The following is a 14,525-nucleotide window of genomic DNA, read 5'->3' as shown; positions in this document are numbered from 1 at the left end:
TGGCAGGTACGAAGATACTCTATGCCCTGGGAAGTCGTGAAAATTTCCAACCCGAAAAGATCCTCGACCGGTGGGATTCGAACCCACGACCCTCAGCTTGGTCTTGCTGAATAGCTGCGCGTTTACCGCTACGGCTATCTGGGCCCCTGACACTACTTACTTTGAAAAATCATAACTCAAGAACGAAGCATCATAGAAACAAAGTTTTTTTTATGAAAATGAAAGAAAATTTTCTCAGGAATAAAAAAAAATTAACTGGAAAAAGTTTTCCACAAAATTTTCCACGGTTGAGAAAATTCTAGCTCAAGAAAGAAGCATCGTAGAAACAAAGTTTTTTTTTATGAAAATGAAAGCAAATTTTCTAAGGAATAGAAAAAAATGTCAACTGGAAAAAGTTTTCCACAAAATTTTCCACCGTTGAGAAAATTCGTGAAGAAAAGCCGGAAAAACTATGTTGTAAACTCGTGTAAGATTTTCAAAGAAATATTTTTGAGAACAGAATTTTATAAATTTCAATCACTGAAATTTTTAAGATGTACTACTTTTTATTTCCTGCGTTTGGTCATAGTTTTGCGAAAAATGTCCAGATTTCTCGTACAAGTCTTTTCGTTCGAAAATCATAACTGAAGATAAAAGCGTCACAGAAACATTTTTTTTGTCAAATCGGAATCAAAATTTTTCTCAAAACTGAGATTTTTTGAAATGGAATAAGTTTCCCAGGACATTTTTCACCGTTAAGGAAAATAAATAATGATAACCCGATTAGCTATTCCAGCTTACAAACAAAGTAAATTTGAAAAGAGCGATCAATAAGATCCAATCCTAAACATTTTTTAAATACGCTCATTTTTCGTTCCTAAAACATGATCAAATATTGCCAAGCTGAGCTGTTTACAAATTCATACATTTATAAGTTTATAAAGCTTATTTTCAAATTTATAAGTTTACTAGTGGTCCCGGCAAACTTCGTCTTGCCATCAAGTAGGCTGTTGAAAAACGCCCTAGATCATCTCATACAAAATGACAGTTACGTTCACGATCGTTTTTTCAACTTTCCCGGTAAATATCCTGTAATTGTTATACACACAAACACGTCGGAACCCTTGATAAACAAAACGGAGAAAGAATCATTCAAATCCGAAGACCCGTTCGTAAGCCATTTCGTGACATACAAACACCATTCCATTTTTATTTATATAGATAAACAACACTACTTAAGAACGAAACAGCATAGAAACAAAGATTTCTTCAATAATAATGTATGCATTTTTTCCAGCTACCTGTTAGGTAACTACAAAATTGACAGTTAAATCAATGGGTAGACAATATGGCAATTAGGTATTTACCAATTCTGGTTTAAAGCGTTGAAATGGCTTGAGAATCATAAGTTTACCAAAAAACTAACAAAGAGTAGTGAGAAAGTGCAAGTGTTGTCAGCTGTATATTACTCGTTATTACCGAAGCTGTTGAAATGGACAAAGTTCAATACTACGAATACTATTCGCTATGCTGTAACCCCTTCGGACTGGACGGCCACAAATCAGTAAGGACAAATTTACGCTCGATTAGCCATGGTCTCATGACCAAGTTTCATTCGAATGGAGTTCGGTGGATTACGGAAAAGATGAAAATCTGCATGTAGTGCATGATTATGATTAACCAGAAACGAAAATCTTCTGGTGTTAGCAACCAAAGACAATCTTCCCGGTTGAAAAAATAGATAGTATTAAGATGGAAATGTAAGTTATATACTGAATAATTGAATAAATAAAATTAAAAATAATAATAATAATAATCTTATTTGTTCCATAGAAAAGAAAGAATCCCTTTTCAGTGTAATGAAAAATTGAGGAAGAAACAGTTTTTTTCAGTTTTTCTTAGCGGTGTAATTTTTCATGAAAAATATCATCCATTCCGACTGGCCGGCTGCTTGGGTACGTCAGGAGTTAATCATCAATATTAACCTCCTTTTCCCGAGCAGCCTAGATAGCCGCGTAGTGTCGGTAGCGGTTGTTTCAACTGGCTAAGAATTAACACTACGGATTACCTGTTCCGGTGGTAAAAGTCCACCTAACAGGTGACCCCTAATTCATGGTGTGATGCCGTTGGGTAGTGGACGCTTGCTGTATGAGGTACCAGTTTAATTAATATTATTTTGGTGTCATCCTTCAATTGCCCTTCAGGCAATGAGTTCTAAAAAATGTATTACCACCGTGTTAACGGGTGAAGAAAATTGAAGTGTCTCTGACCCGTCTAAATAGAAATATAGTGAAAGCAATATTTCTAGTTTGTGAAGCGCAACTTCGTCATTTAGTGCAATAGCTAATTTCTACCTCACACGTAGAAAGTGCGGCACCTTACTTGTATATGAGAACATCTCATCTTCCATATAGTGTTCTCACTTATAAGGGTAGTTAGCTTGACCTGAGTTATCTTCAATGTGCTAGTGTAACTCATTTCTTTCGGGCTCTGTTATAGCCGTGTGTAAAAACTACAGCCCGATAGCGCAATATAGTTCTGTACGCAGCTGGCTGTGATGGGACAACTGAAGTACAAAACTATGCGCTCAACAATGTATCTCCTATTGACACTACCTACCTACAGGGTAGCGTGCATCTGTGGGGGTATATGGTATATCAATATAACCGTGCGAACGAAAGTATTGTTGATTGATTAGCCTCTTTTTGAGAGTGGAAGAGTGGAATTATTTGTATGATCACTTGTTTGAATGGGGTATCTTTCGGGTGCATGACATTATGTGCGTCGGTAAAATATCCCTGAATTGCAAATTGTTCACTATTTGGTATTTCCACTAAAATAACATAAAGCTGTATATGTTCATGGGTAACGTATGACAGTAAATGTTCGTCGTTTGGTTGGAATACAGCGTTATGATTTATTGCATGTATTACAAACTAATTTTTTCTCTACATGAGAGTATAAGAGTGCATTATAATTTTTGAGCTTCTTGTACTACGTGGGGTATTTAAAGGTGTATGGCAAAATGTGCGCCTTGACTTTATCCCTGTAGTGCAATTCGTTTATGATTTTGTATAGACTCTTTTCTATAGCTTTTGGCGTTCAATTTTTCGCCAACAGTTTGTTTGTTGGTTCAACAACAATTATAATTAGACGATCAGAAGTAGGCATTTTTTTTCTGACTCTGGACGTTTGATTATTTTGACTTTGCGATTATATTAGTTTTGGTATAATAGCTGAGCTTTTAGCTAAATCCTTTAGTAGTTCCGTGCAGCATTCAGTGAGTTCTTCTAAAGCTTTTACTGGACGTGCTAAAGGAGAAATACTGCATGTTGGAAAAGAACTACAATGTGTGAAGCCCCTGGCCATGAATAGTGGTGATCTTAGTTAAGCCGCCAAAGGCAAAAACTATGCGAAAACCCAGAGAGATAAATACCGCAAAGCTGCTTTGACCGGTATAATCTCTCTTTGGGAAAACTAGCAGTTCAAGAACTTCATTGCGTTTGCAAATAAGGCTTAAAAGGCATATTTTATGAATGCGATGAATGATGAACTGATGAAGGATTTAAACGTCCTGCAATATCATACGGCACCTATTTCATTAATCTTATCATTCTTCGATTTTAAGCTCAGACTTGGAAAATCTGGTTTCAACTGGAAACCAGGAAACCCAAGACTGGCTCAAATGAAGTTTGCTAATAATAAATGAATAGGTGTCATTTGATTACAAATTCATTAATAAATTTATAATCTTCACTAGTGCAGTATTTGCTGCATTTCCCGGAATGCTGTTGAAGATTTAAATCAAAACGGTGTCTAATCGTATGGTTTCCCATAATTAAGCTGTTTTGGAAACTTCAGAAGGATTAAAAAGACACATATACTGAAAAGGACAGCTCCGTTCTTTTTCAGTATTTGTAATTGTTATTCAATCCTCCTTTAAGGACGAAACTTTTTGATAAACTACGGGTTTTCATATAGTTTCTTGTCGTGTTCTCTGAAATAATACAGGTTCTCGTACTCTAAAGGGCAAAGCATCTTCTGCTGTGGTAGATTATGTAACGTCATCATAGAGTGTGAGAATTTGTTTAGAAATCATTTTCAGTATCCCTCCGGGGGTGCAGAAGTGAAATTTGATGCTCATCAATTCTTACAAGCATCCTTCCAGGGTGTTTGTATGAATCTTATCATCCCTTACAAGTTTCCTTTTCTTTCTCCTTGTTTTCCTAGTCCTTTTCCCATCGGGTAAGTGATGAATGGCTATGACGTGCGAGGCACAAATCTCCCATTTGTAGGGGAACGTGCCGCCTGAGCCCAAATTCTGATACCAAAATTAAAAATAATAATAATAATAATCTTATTTGTTCCATAGAAAAGAAAGAATCCCTTTTCAGTGTAATGAAAAATTGAGGAAGAAACAGTTTTTTTCAGTTTTTCTTAGCGGTGTAATTTTTCATGAAAAATATCATCCATTCCGACTTATACTTCATTAAAACCAATCCCATATCTTTTTTTCAGATGTTTTAGAAAATTTGCAATTGCTTTGATAAAAAATCTTTGTTTTTCCGATGCATCGATTGAAATATGGGTTTTCAAAGAAAAGGCTTGTATGGTCATTTTCCACAAAATTGGCCATAACTCATAAACGAAAAAAAGTACATTTCAAAAATTTCAGCGATTAAAGCTTATGAAATTACCTTCTCAAAAATATATTTTTGAAAGTTTTCCACTAGGAACATAGTTTTTCCGGCTTTCCTTTACGAATTTTCTCAACTGTGGAAAATTTTGTGGAAAACTGTTTCCAGTTAATATTTTTTTTTATTCCTGAGAAAATTTGCTTTCATTTTTATAAAAAAAACTTTGTTTCTACGATGCTTCTTTCTTGAGTTATGATTTTTCAAAGAAAAGGCTTAAAATGGCACATTTGCACATTTTTTACAAAATTGGACATAACTCATAAACGAAAAAAAAAGTACATTTCAAAAATTTCAGCGATTAAAGCTTATGAAATTACCTTCTCAAGAATATTTTTTTGAAAATTTTCCACGAGTTGGAGCATAGTTTTTCCGGCTTTTCTTTACGAATTTTCTCAACGGTGGAAAATTTTGTGGAAAACTTTTTCCAGTTAATTTTTTTTTATTCCTGAGAAAATTTGCTTTCATTTTCATAAAAAAACTTTGTTTCTACGATGCTTCGTTCTTGTGTTATGATTTTTCAAAGTAAGTAGTGTCGGAGGAAAACAAAAAAAATCCAACTGAGTTTTCCGGGAAAATAAGCGACCCTGATTTTTTCTCAATTTTTTTTTATTCATATATTGATGAGCCCTGCCTTTGGAAAAAGTTTCATGAAAATCTGAGACCCTTCGGCCCACTTTGTACGGAAATAAAAAAAAATCCCCGGTTGACAAACCAATTTTTTTATGTAAATTTAAATGAACTCTCTTATTTCAAAAAGGTGATTCTAAACTTTCTAGTGTTTAAATAATGGTGATAAACCACTGATTTGCTTTAAACTAGAAAAAACACTCAGCTTAGCCTCTTATACGATAAATAATAATTAAAAAGATTTATATTGCAGGTTTAGGTAGATGAATCTGAATTGCTTGATTAGCATTAGCATTAACCATTGCTAGACCATTATATGAGGGATGTCTCCTTCCCGTCCGTTACCAGAATCAAAGATTTGGGACTAATCCTTGACTCTTAGACAAGATGGACGCATCCTCCAAAAGTTGAGTGCTGTCCTGGCCACGTCCTTGCGAATGCTGAGGAATGGGAAGGAATGATTAATTGAACACCTACTTAAGAAAGATACAGGGAACTCTACGACCTCTCTGTTACGGGATATTGTGAAATGTTGAAGGAATGGGCCATAGAATACGTTTGGTAGACGTTCTGGCACATATGAATAATATTTGGGCATTCGTTCATATTGGAACATACTCACAGAATTTTGAATTTGAAACCTCTGCAATAAATTATTGCGAGGAATAAATTATAAAACAAGCCGAAACACTAAGAGTAATATACAACTACACTGAAAATAAGTCATTTTATTTATTTTGCCCTCCAGGGGCAAGGAATGACAAAAGTAAAATTCAAATTTGTTCTGGCCTAATGATATCGAAAAATGGCAACTTCTAGAAAAAAGTGCTGTATGACTTGTAGATAATTGTCTATTTTTTTTATTAAAAAGCTGAGAAAAATCTCATTTGAAGCCTACACTAAAAAACAAATGATTTTCAAAATTTTAAGTCAGTTTAATAAAAAAAAATTTTTTTTTTTCATCAATAATGTAATATCTGTTATATAACCGATACCAATATTGAAGAAGAAAAAACAATAAAGGAATAAAATTTACGATAATGTATTTTTTATTGTATTCTAAAAGAGTGCTGTCAACTCCGAATATAATGTGAGGAGAAATGCGTCAGGAACCCTCTATATATGGAATTTTCGATAACTTTAAGTAAGCTGATTAGACAAAATTAACTCGCCCATTGAGCTTCATTGTATTCTGAGATGATTGTGACTTGCACTTGTTTAGTTTTGTTTGAAAATGACACGTCAACAATTTTAACTAAAGACAAGAAAAAGTTTTTACAGTCATCTTTCCCTTACTCGATATTGAAGGGACCATCGAGTTAGGGAGGTATCGAGTTACAGAACACAAAAGCAGTGCAACTGCGTTCCAAGGGACCAACGAGTTAGCCATGAAAATCAACTTTTACTATGGTTCTCTAACTCGATATCGAGATACGGAATATCGAGTAAGGGAGAGTTAACTGTATTGGGAAAACTTTTTTTTTCTTAAAAGTACTCATCTCGCGATGGAGGGTGGTAGTAAATCAAATTACCTTTCTTGAGAGAAAATAGTAATTTAACAAATATAATTCATTAAAGTAAAAATAATGACAATTTTATTTTAAATCGACTTTTAAATTTGGAAGACTTATTTTTAGCGTAGGCCTGAAATGATTTTTTTTCAGTATGTATTCTTATTCAAAATTTAGAAATTTATCACAAGTTAAGGGTATGCGATATGAGTATTTTCCATGTTGATACGAAACGAATTTTCAAAACTGTTCGTAGCGAAACGAAACAAATAATTCAAATATTCCGTGAAAACCGATACGATATTCAAATCCTCACGAAATGTTTTGAAACGAAATGGTTTTTTTCTGAATATTCCGCGTTTTTTTTTGTTTTGTGATAATTTCGGTATACATACACGTAGGGTGACTTCTTATAGTTTTGACAACTTCATTAAGTTTGTCAGGAAAGGGAGGCCTTTTTATTGGGCTCAAAATAAGTTTTTCATATAACGTGCACCTTAATACTAAACTTCATTCGATTTGGAAATGTGAAGTCGATAAGTACCCATAAGAACACTGAGAAGCAGGCTCTGTCCCAGTTGGAACATAACGCCAGAAAGAAGAAGAAAAAGGAGAACGGAGGAATTACCGGAATAATTGCTGTAGTATTTATTGAAGTATTAAATTAAATAAAATTTCTAAAAATCCATGATTTAGACTTATACTAATTATAATCAATCGAGATAAATTTGAAAGAACTGCAAGAGTAATAAATTGCAAGAGATATTGCTGGAGGATCTTAACAAGAATTCCCTGGTCGAGTTTAATTAGGATTTTCTAATTAATTTCCTGGGAAAATCCCTGAAGCAATGAGCTTTAATTTTCGAAGGAATCAATCTCTCAATGGCTGGGAAAGTAATGAAAAAGTCTAGAGGAAATAAATGAAAAAAAAATCCATGTGGAAATTACTGTGGGTATTTGGGGTTTGTCGTACAATGCTGTTGTTGATTTATATCGCGAATTGGCTTCGACGTGAATATATCATGGATTACATCACCAACCATAAGTCACTCCCAGAGCCTTACCTTATCCCACTAACCCAATATCCTTCCCGTGATAACTGTGGAGATGCAGAAGTTTCTTCGATCTCTATTAACACGTAGTAGTAACTACGAATTGTACGGTCATCTGTGCTCATGCTCAATATTGAGGACTCTTGTCCCGCGAGAATATTGCAAAAAGCCTCTTTTTAACATTTGTGTGGGTGTTATACTATATAGGAGTAAAAGCGTGTGCTATTTTTTTCGAAATTTCGCGAAATTCCGTTTTATTCCGTTTGTTTTCAATTTTCCGCGGAGATATTTTTACAATTTGGCGAAATGAAACGAAATCGCAAAATGAAAATTCCGCCTGTATGAGTTCCGAGGAATTCCGCGGAATTTCGTTTCGAAGCGTGTTAGAAGCAATCATTCGGTATTTCGCATACCCCTATCATAAGTCATCTGTACATTACTTTTTTGTAGGAGTTGCCGATAACATTATTAAAAAAAACGGGTGAAATAGTTTGGCCCTTTTCAAAAAATAGTCCAGATATTTTTTTTTTGAAAAACTAAGTAAGCAAAGTGACTAAGTTAGTCAAGGTCTATTCAGAGGACATTCAGAGAGTTTCATTGAATGCTGAGAGAGTGCTGGCGTGAAATTCGACAGTTGCGTATTTTTTCCAGGATTGAATCAAACAGTATATGTAGTTTCAATTTTGAAAGAGCGTATCACGGAGAAGCTTATATTTTTAGATAACGATTTTTTTTTTCCAAAGACACCGTCAATAAAAAAATGTAATCAAGCAATAGGTAGATCTGACTTTCATGAACTCAAGATCACAGCATTGATTAGTGTAATGATTTAATAAATATGACGGTAATTGTAAAGTCACGCAATTGCAGAGAATTTATCATTCTAGGGAAGAAACTTTTTTTTTCTTTATTTATTAATGTTATGAAAAGGAATTGCTATTATTTAGAGAAAATTGAGATTTATGTAAATGAAATATTCAAAGAATGATCGACTTTCTCAGCATCTGTCATGGCATTTATTAAACCCCATTCATTCATTTTCAATTTATCTTGCCTAATATATTATATTGGTTTGGTAGAAGGGCTCCGAAAGGATTTAAGGATATTTGGAAGGTTTTGCTTTTTGTCAGTGATTGATTGAGCACATCAAGACACACATTTGAAAATAATTTATTTTAACTACTAATGGTCAAATTGTAAATAACTTTTGACTTTAGGATCGTTTTAGGAATTTTTAAATGTTTATTAAAAAAAAAATCGACATTCAATCAACCACTGATTCGTAACCAGAAAAATGCGGTGTATGTTATCATACCCTTGTATTTTTTATATAAGTTAGTCACTTGTAGTTCCATCAGAGGATGTTTGGGCAAATTCAAGCGTACTATTTGTTAAATACCGTAAAACGAAGTAACATTGATTTGGGCTGTCCATTAACCACGTGGTCATTTTTTTTGGGATTTTCGCGGGCCGCATGCATGGGCTTCAAGTAATCTGAACCACAGTTTGGAACTTTGCAAATCTTTTAACAGGTATTGCATACAGGGGAATTTGGTTGTAATATGCACCTCCTATGCAAAACAACTTATTGGGGTTTCTATGAATATATTGGATAAATTTAGACATTGTCCGCGTATTTTTCTTATCTAATCGTATATTCGGGTTCCTTACTATCAGCCCGTGATGAAAAGTTGTTCCCAATTACTTCGCAAATAACCTAAAAGAGCATCGTACCAAGATGTGTTAATAAGAACAATTAAAGTGAATTTCTCACACCCTGAGATAAATTTTTACTTGAATTACAACTCTCACAAAAAGCCTAATATAATCGAAATGAATACCAAGAGTGAAATTGGCAAGTAGTGATTTAAATAAGTGATGATACAATCGAAAAACCAGTGTATTAGGCTCAGTGAAATCAAAATTGAGATCATGCACAATATAAAAACAAAAGCAACTATAAGTTATTTAAAAATGTTTTGGATCTTATGGGGCCCGGGGTTACACCGGTTAGCCTACTTATAAAAGCCATGTAAATGCTTTCAACTCATCATATCAAATCAAATAATGATCGATATGAAACGCGTGAGATACAACTTAACTACACAAATATTATGATTATTATGAATTCATGCTAATTTTGTCATTATACATAGTACAATTTACAAAAAAAGCTTTCCCCGTTTTAACAGTTTAATCGTTGACTTATCAAAGCTATTTTATTAAAGCACTAGTGACATAAGCTACTTCTAAACACATCTTTTAATGTTCCCTCATTTAGCATTCAGATCACAGCGGTTAGGTCGCTTTCCGGCAATACATTCTCTCCTTCTTTTTCACACTTGCACTTACCTTATGAACTCCCACGAAGTCGACAGTTGTTGGGGCGCTGCTAAAGTACATGACGAAGTGCCGACTACATGCTTCTTATCAGCTGCCACAACAGCAGAACTGATGTGATCGACCTTGTCTGCCTTCCGAGTGGACGAGCTGCGGAAGAGTTTCTTTTTCAATTTAGGTGTCAATGGAGGATCTGGAAATAATCCCATTTTCCCTGGCGCAACAAGCACTTCTCTTCTCGCGTTTCAGAGACGAACACCTCACACAGACCGAAGGCACTGCACCACCAATGGCAATCAAAACACACCCACTAAGGGATCACTGTAATCGATCTACGCGTGATGTATTGAATTATCTTGGCACAAATCACTAACATACAGCATCACATGGCTTTATCCAAGAAAGTTTCGAAACTAATTAAGTTAATTTAAAAATTAATACAATTATAGGAAGAAATGGGAAAGTGCAATCAACCCGGTCGAACCGATACGCAAAAGAACCCCGCACCGACTTCGGTCGTCAAACACCGCCAAAGCGTACTCATATGCGAGAGGCGCATGTTTGCCAGCTGCAAAGTAAAACATAGAGTAAGTAGGTATAACAACACATCCATGCATAACGTGCCGAGAATGCATCGTCATATTGCTGTATGCGATGCTGAGTTAATGTTGCGATTGATTGTGTTGGAGCACACCAACTTATGGCTGCATAAATACATAAGATTGGGTTGAGAACGTTGTTCATGGAAGGAACATGTACGCGATGTTAGCTCACTTGAGAGTTGCAGGCCACCTGTTTGTCATGATAAAACCCCAATAGGAAATTGAAAATAGCTCACATGCTAAAAATTCTACTTATCGTCATAGTTATAGAAGCCATACAAAATAACAAAATCTTTTACTAAATGGCTTTTTGGTAGAAAAAAAAATAATCTAGAGAATAATTTGAATAAGGTGGAAAACTGGTACAAACCGTGCTAGATGCGACAAGGTCTTACAGTTTTAATGCGCGTATCTGCCAAAGGATACACATTCTAGTTGGAATCAAATGGTACGGTGCTTAATTCCCCTCTCGTTTTTAGTAGTAAAATGCAAAATGACATTTTTTTTAGGTTTTCCTTATTTTACCATAGAACGGAATTGTAAAAGATAAAAATTATGAGTATTATTAAGAGTATAAGAAATTTTGAAAAAAGAGAGCATGATATATCAACATTTAACAATCCAAAAATAAATATTACATTTAAAAAAAAATACAAAGCATGCACATAAACTTTAACGTTAGTCATAGCTTATTGGAAACTGATTCAATAGCCAATCATGTATGTAGTTTTCAGTATTGTCCCAAATGACAGACAATTGTTTAACAAAATTGTTTTGAAATATACATAAAGATTGCAATGGTTATCCAGGAGATAATGTTTGGCTGCTTATCTTAATATTTTTAATATTTATTCAAATATTACATGTTCTGGAAATCTGCTAAATAGAGTATTTGTTTTTGAAATTTTATTCTCCTTAGCAACACTTCAAGAGAATATATTGGATAGAATTAATCACATACGAAAGTTGTCATATATCTCTTTTACACATATAAATTCAGTGACAATAGATAGTAGGGCTTTGTAAATTACAAGTTTTGAAAATAATACATTCTACACCTTTAAAAAAAAAAACAATATTTTTTTCGAGTACCCGACACTGAAGAAGTGTGTAAGTCACAGACGACATAGGCCTATCTGTCAAGATAAACAATATACTAGAGTTTGAAGGTATTTGCTTGCCTTACTAGTGATTTTTAGCATTTAATTTTTTCTTTTGCAAAAGCGAAGTGAAGTGTTTTAGTTTATTCAGTAGCTTTTTCAATAATACATAGATAAAACTATGAGAATTTACTACAACAGTGATGGCAGTTTTTCCAAAAAAAAGTCCATTGTGTTCTAAAAGGGCTTTTAAAAATAATGCATTTTGCTTTATTTTGCATTTAACCCTTAAAAGGCGTGGACGACTTTGTTTCAAGCTTTTAATCATATCTTTTGACTCAATAGACCAATTCTCAAAATTTTAACGGTATAGTGAAGGGGATTAGTTGCACTTTCATATGCATCTACTAGGATTTGAATACCGGTGGCCAATCCGGATAGGTTTCTATCTAAGTCGTTCTCAAACAAACGGTTACGGAACATGCGTTTGTTGCTTGATAAATACTTGTTTTTATTTATGAATCGTGGTTTACGGCTAACCAGCTGAGTGGAAGTTCAACAACTACCGAAAAGCTAAACATTACATTTAGCTTTTCGGTAGTTGTTAAACTTCCACTCGGCTGGTTAGCCGTAAACCACGATTCATAATTAAAAACAAGTATTTTTCAATGTTTATATGTCGTTTTCCGTAATCTAAAAGTTAATAATAAAATGCATATCTATTCCAAGAATACTATACAAATGCTATCCAAATCTTTCGAGAGATCTATTTGATAAATGTTGGGCTTATTAAGTTATTTATGGATTTTGCTCAATTGATTGATACCACAATGCCAATGTTAGGCTCTAACTGGTTCTCATTCTAGAACTCGATAAAATTTATTCAAAGCTGGCAAATATTATTTTAACGTTATATGGTTGGTCATGAATGACTACCACTATTCATATCATTGTATGAAATATGGATTTATTTATAAACTTTTTTGTTTCAAAACCTTTTGTTAAAAAAAGCCAAGAGATTTCTTTGAAGAGACATAAATAAATGTCTTAGAAGAAAGAGTAATTGTATGGTTCTTACTATTTTTCAGTTATTTACAGATGCAAAATATAATACACCCATTCATGTCTACATAAAATACGGAGAAATTCTGCATAATGCGTCAAATTTGTTTTATTTTCACGTTTTTTAAGATTTTCCGGGAACTCGGGAATTTCCGGGAAATTCAAATATTATTTCCCGTTTCCCGGGAAGTCAAATCCCGGGAAGTCAAATCTCGGGAAAATTGGACACTCTACTTCATACAGATTAATTTATATGTTCGGTACCGACGGCCGACTCGGCATGACCTAGAGCGTCTAAAGTAACTAGGTATTGCATATGCATACGCGCAGCATTTCCTGCAGCTAGAATTTCTATCTTGCCATGATCACGAGATAGAACTAGCTTAAAATTATCAACTGATTTATTTTTGTATTTTGTTTTTCAAGAATTTGTCTACGAATTGTGGCAAGAATTTCTCCTACGACAATTTCTTAAACAATTCTGAAATTTTCCAAGGACTCCGTCGAAATTTCCTTCAGGAATCTCTCCTGCTGCAAGTCATATATATCACTGATTGCTCTTTCCTTAGTTTCTCTAGATTCTAGAGGGCTCCACCAGTAATTATTTTTAGAACTCTCCCGGCACATCTAGAGATACTGTCAGATATTCATCTAAAAAAGATTTCTCAACATATCTCCTGAACTTTCTGCTGAAGATTTGTAGTAGTTTTGCCTTGAGTAATCCAGTAATTTAATTAAGATTTTCCTACAGAGACATTTGCCAATATTTTAAAATAAGTTTCTTTCTTAAAGGTTCATGATTCCAATTATGACAGGATTTCCTTAGCTGAGTGCACAATGGTCGAAAAAAAATGAAGTATGACCAAAACTAGTTTTATTGCCTTAATTGGTGAAATGTGTAATCTGAATATGTTATTTGGCATTTTTATTGTTCCAGAAGGGGTTATTCACATATTTCGTAACTTTATTATTTAAACAATTTTATTTCATTATAAATGCAATTAAATTCTAAATTTGTATATATCTCACAAATCATTATTTATCATGGTCTAATCGCTTATCAAAGTGAATCCTGTGACCCAACGATCCTTCCCATTAACAAACATCCCTCCCAGTAACCTTTGTGGAGATGCAGAGGCAAACACGGTCTCCAAATAGCAAAGGTTACACACTAACATTCCTTCCCCAAATCCCACATGACTGCAAGGACGTGGCCGGCGCCGTTATTGACCATGTATAAATAGAGGCACTGAATTATGCACATTGGAGAAGATTATGGCCAATCCCAGCCGAACTTCTTCTTTGTGCATTTTCACTGACTTCGGTCAATCACGGAATAGCAACCATTGATATGTGTAGTCAGTCTAAGCTAAGCTAAGATCTAAGGATGCTTTTTGATGTGCCAGTGAAACTCACGCAAACAAAAATGCTCTACTTCCTGCTGCATTTCCCGCGTTTGCAGCCTGTGATAACAGTACTGATTTATAAAATTAATGCACCCAACAAAACACGCGAGTTTCGCCAAGTTCAAGCCTACTATTACTACGATTCTCAT

The 14,525-nt window shown here is 34.3% G+C and overlaps 1 protein-coding gene across 1 annotated transcript in view; it reads right to left on the bottom strand.

Annotated features, from left to right (window-relative positions):
- Window positions 1-10,795, bottom strand: part of LOC5567692 — a 309,374-nt gene extending 298,579 nt beyond the window's left edge. Inside the window, exon 1 of the mRNA XM_021844102.1 lies at window positions 10,219-10,795. Coding sequence (XP_021699794.1) covers window positions 10,219-10,415 — 197 coding nt within the window. The 5' untranslated portion in view covers window positions 10,416-10,795. The remainder of the gene's footprint in view (window positions 1-10,218) is intronic.
- Between the last annotated feature and the right edge of the window lie 3,730 nt (window positions 10,796-14,525).

Source organism: Aedes aegypti, chromosome 2, assembly GCF_002204515.2.
Source record: "Aedes aegypti strain LVP_AGWG chromosome 2, AaegL5.0 Primary Assembly, whole genome shotgun sequence".
NCBI classification, from domain to species: Eukaryota; Metazoa; Arthropoda; class Insecta; order Diptera; family Culicidae; genus Aedes; species Aedes aegypti.
Note: the sequence above shows the minus strand (reverse complement) of the source record. Positions and strands in the feature narration are given on the sequence as shown.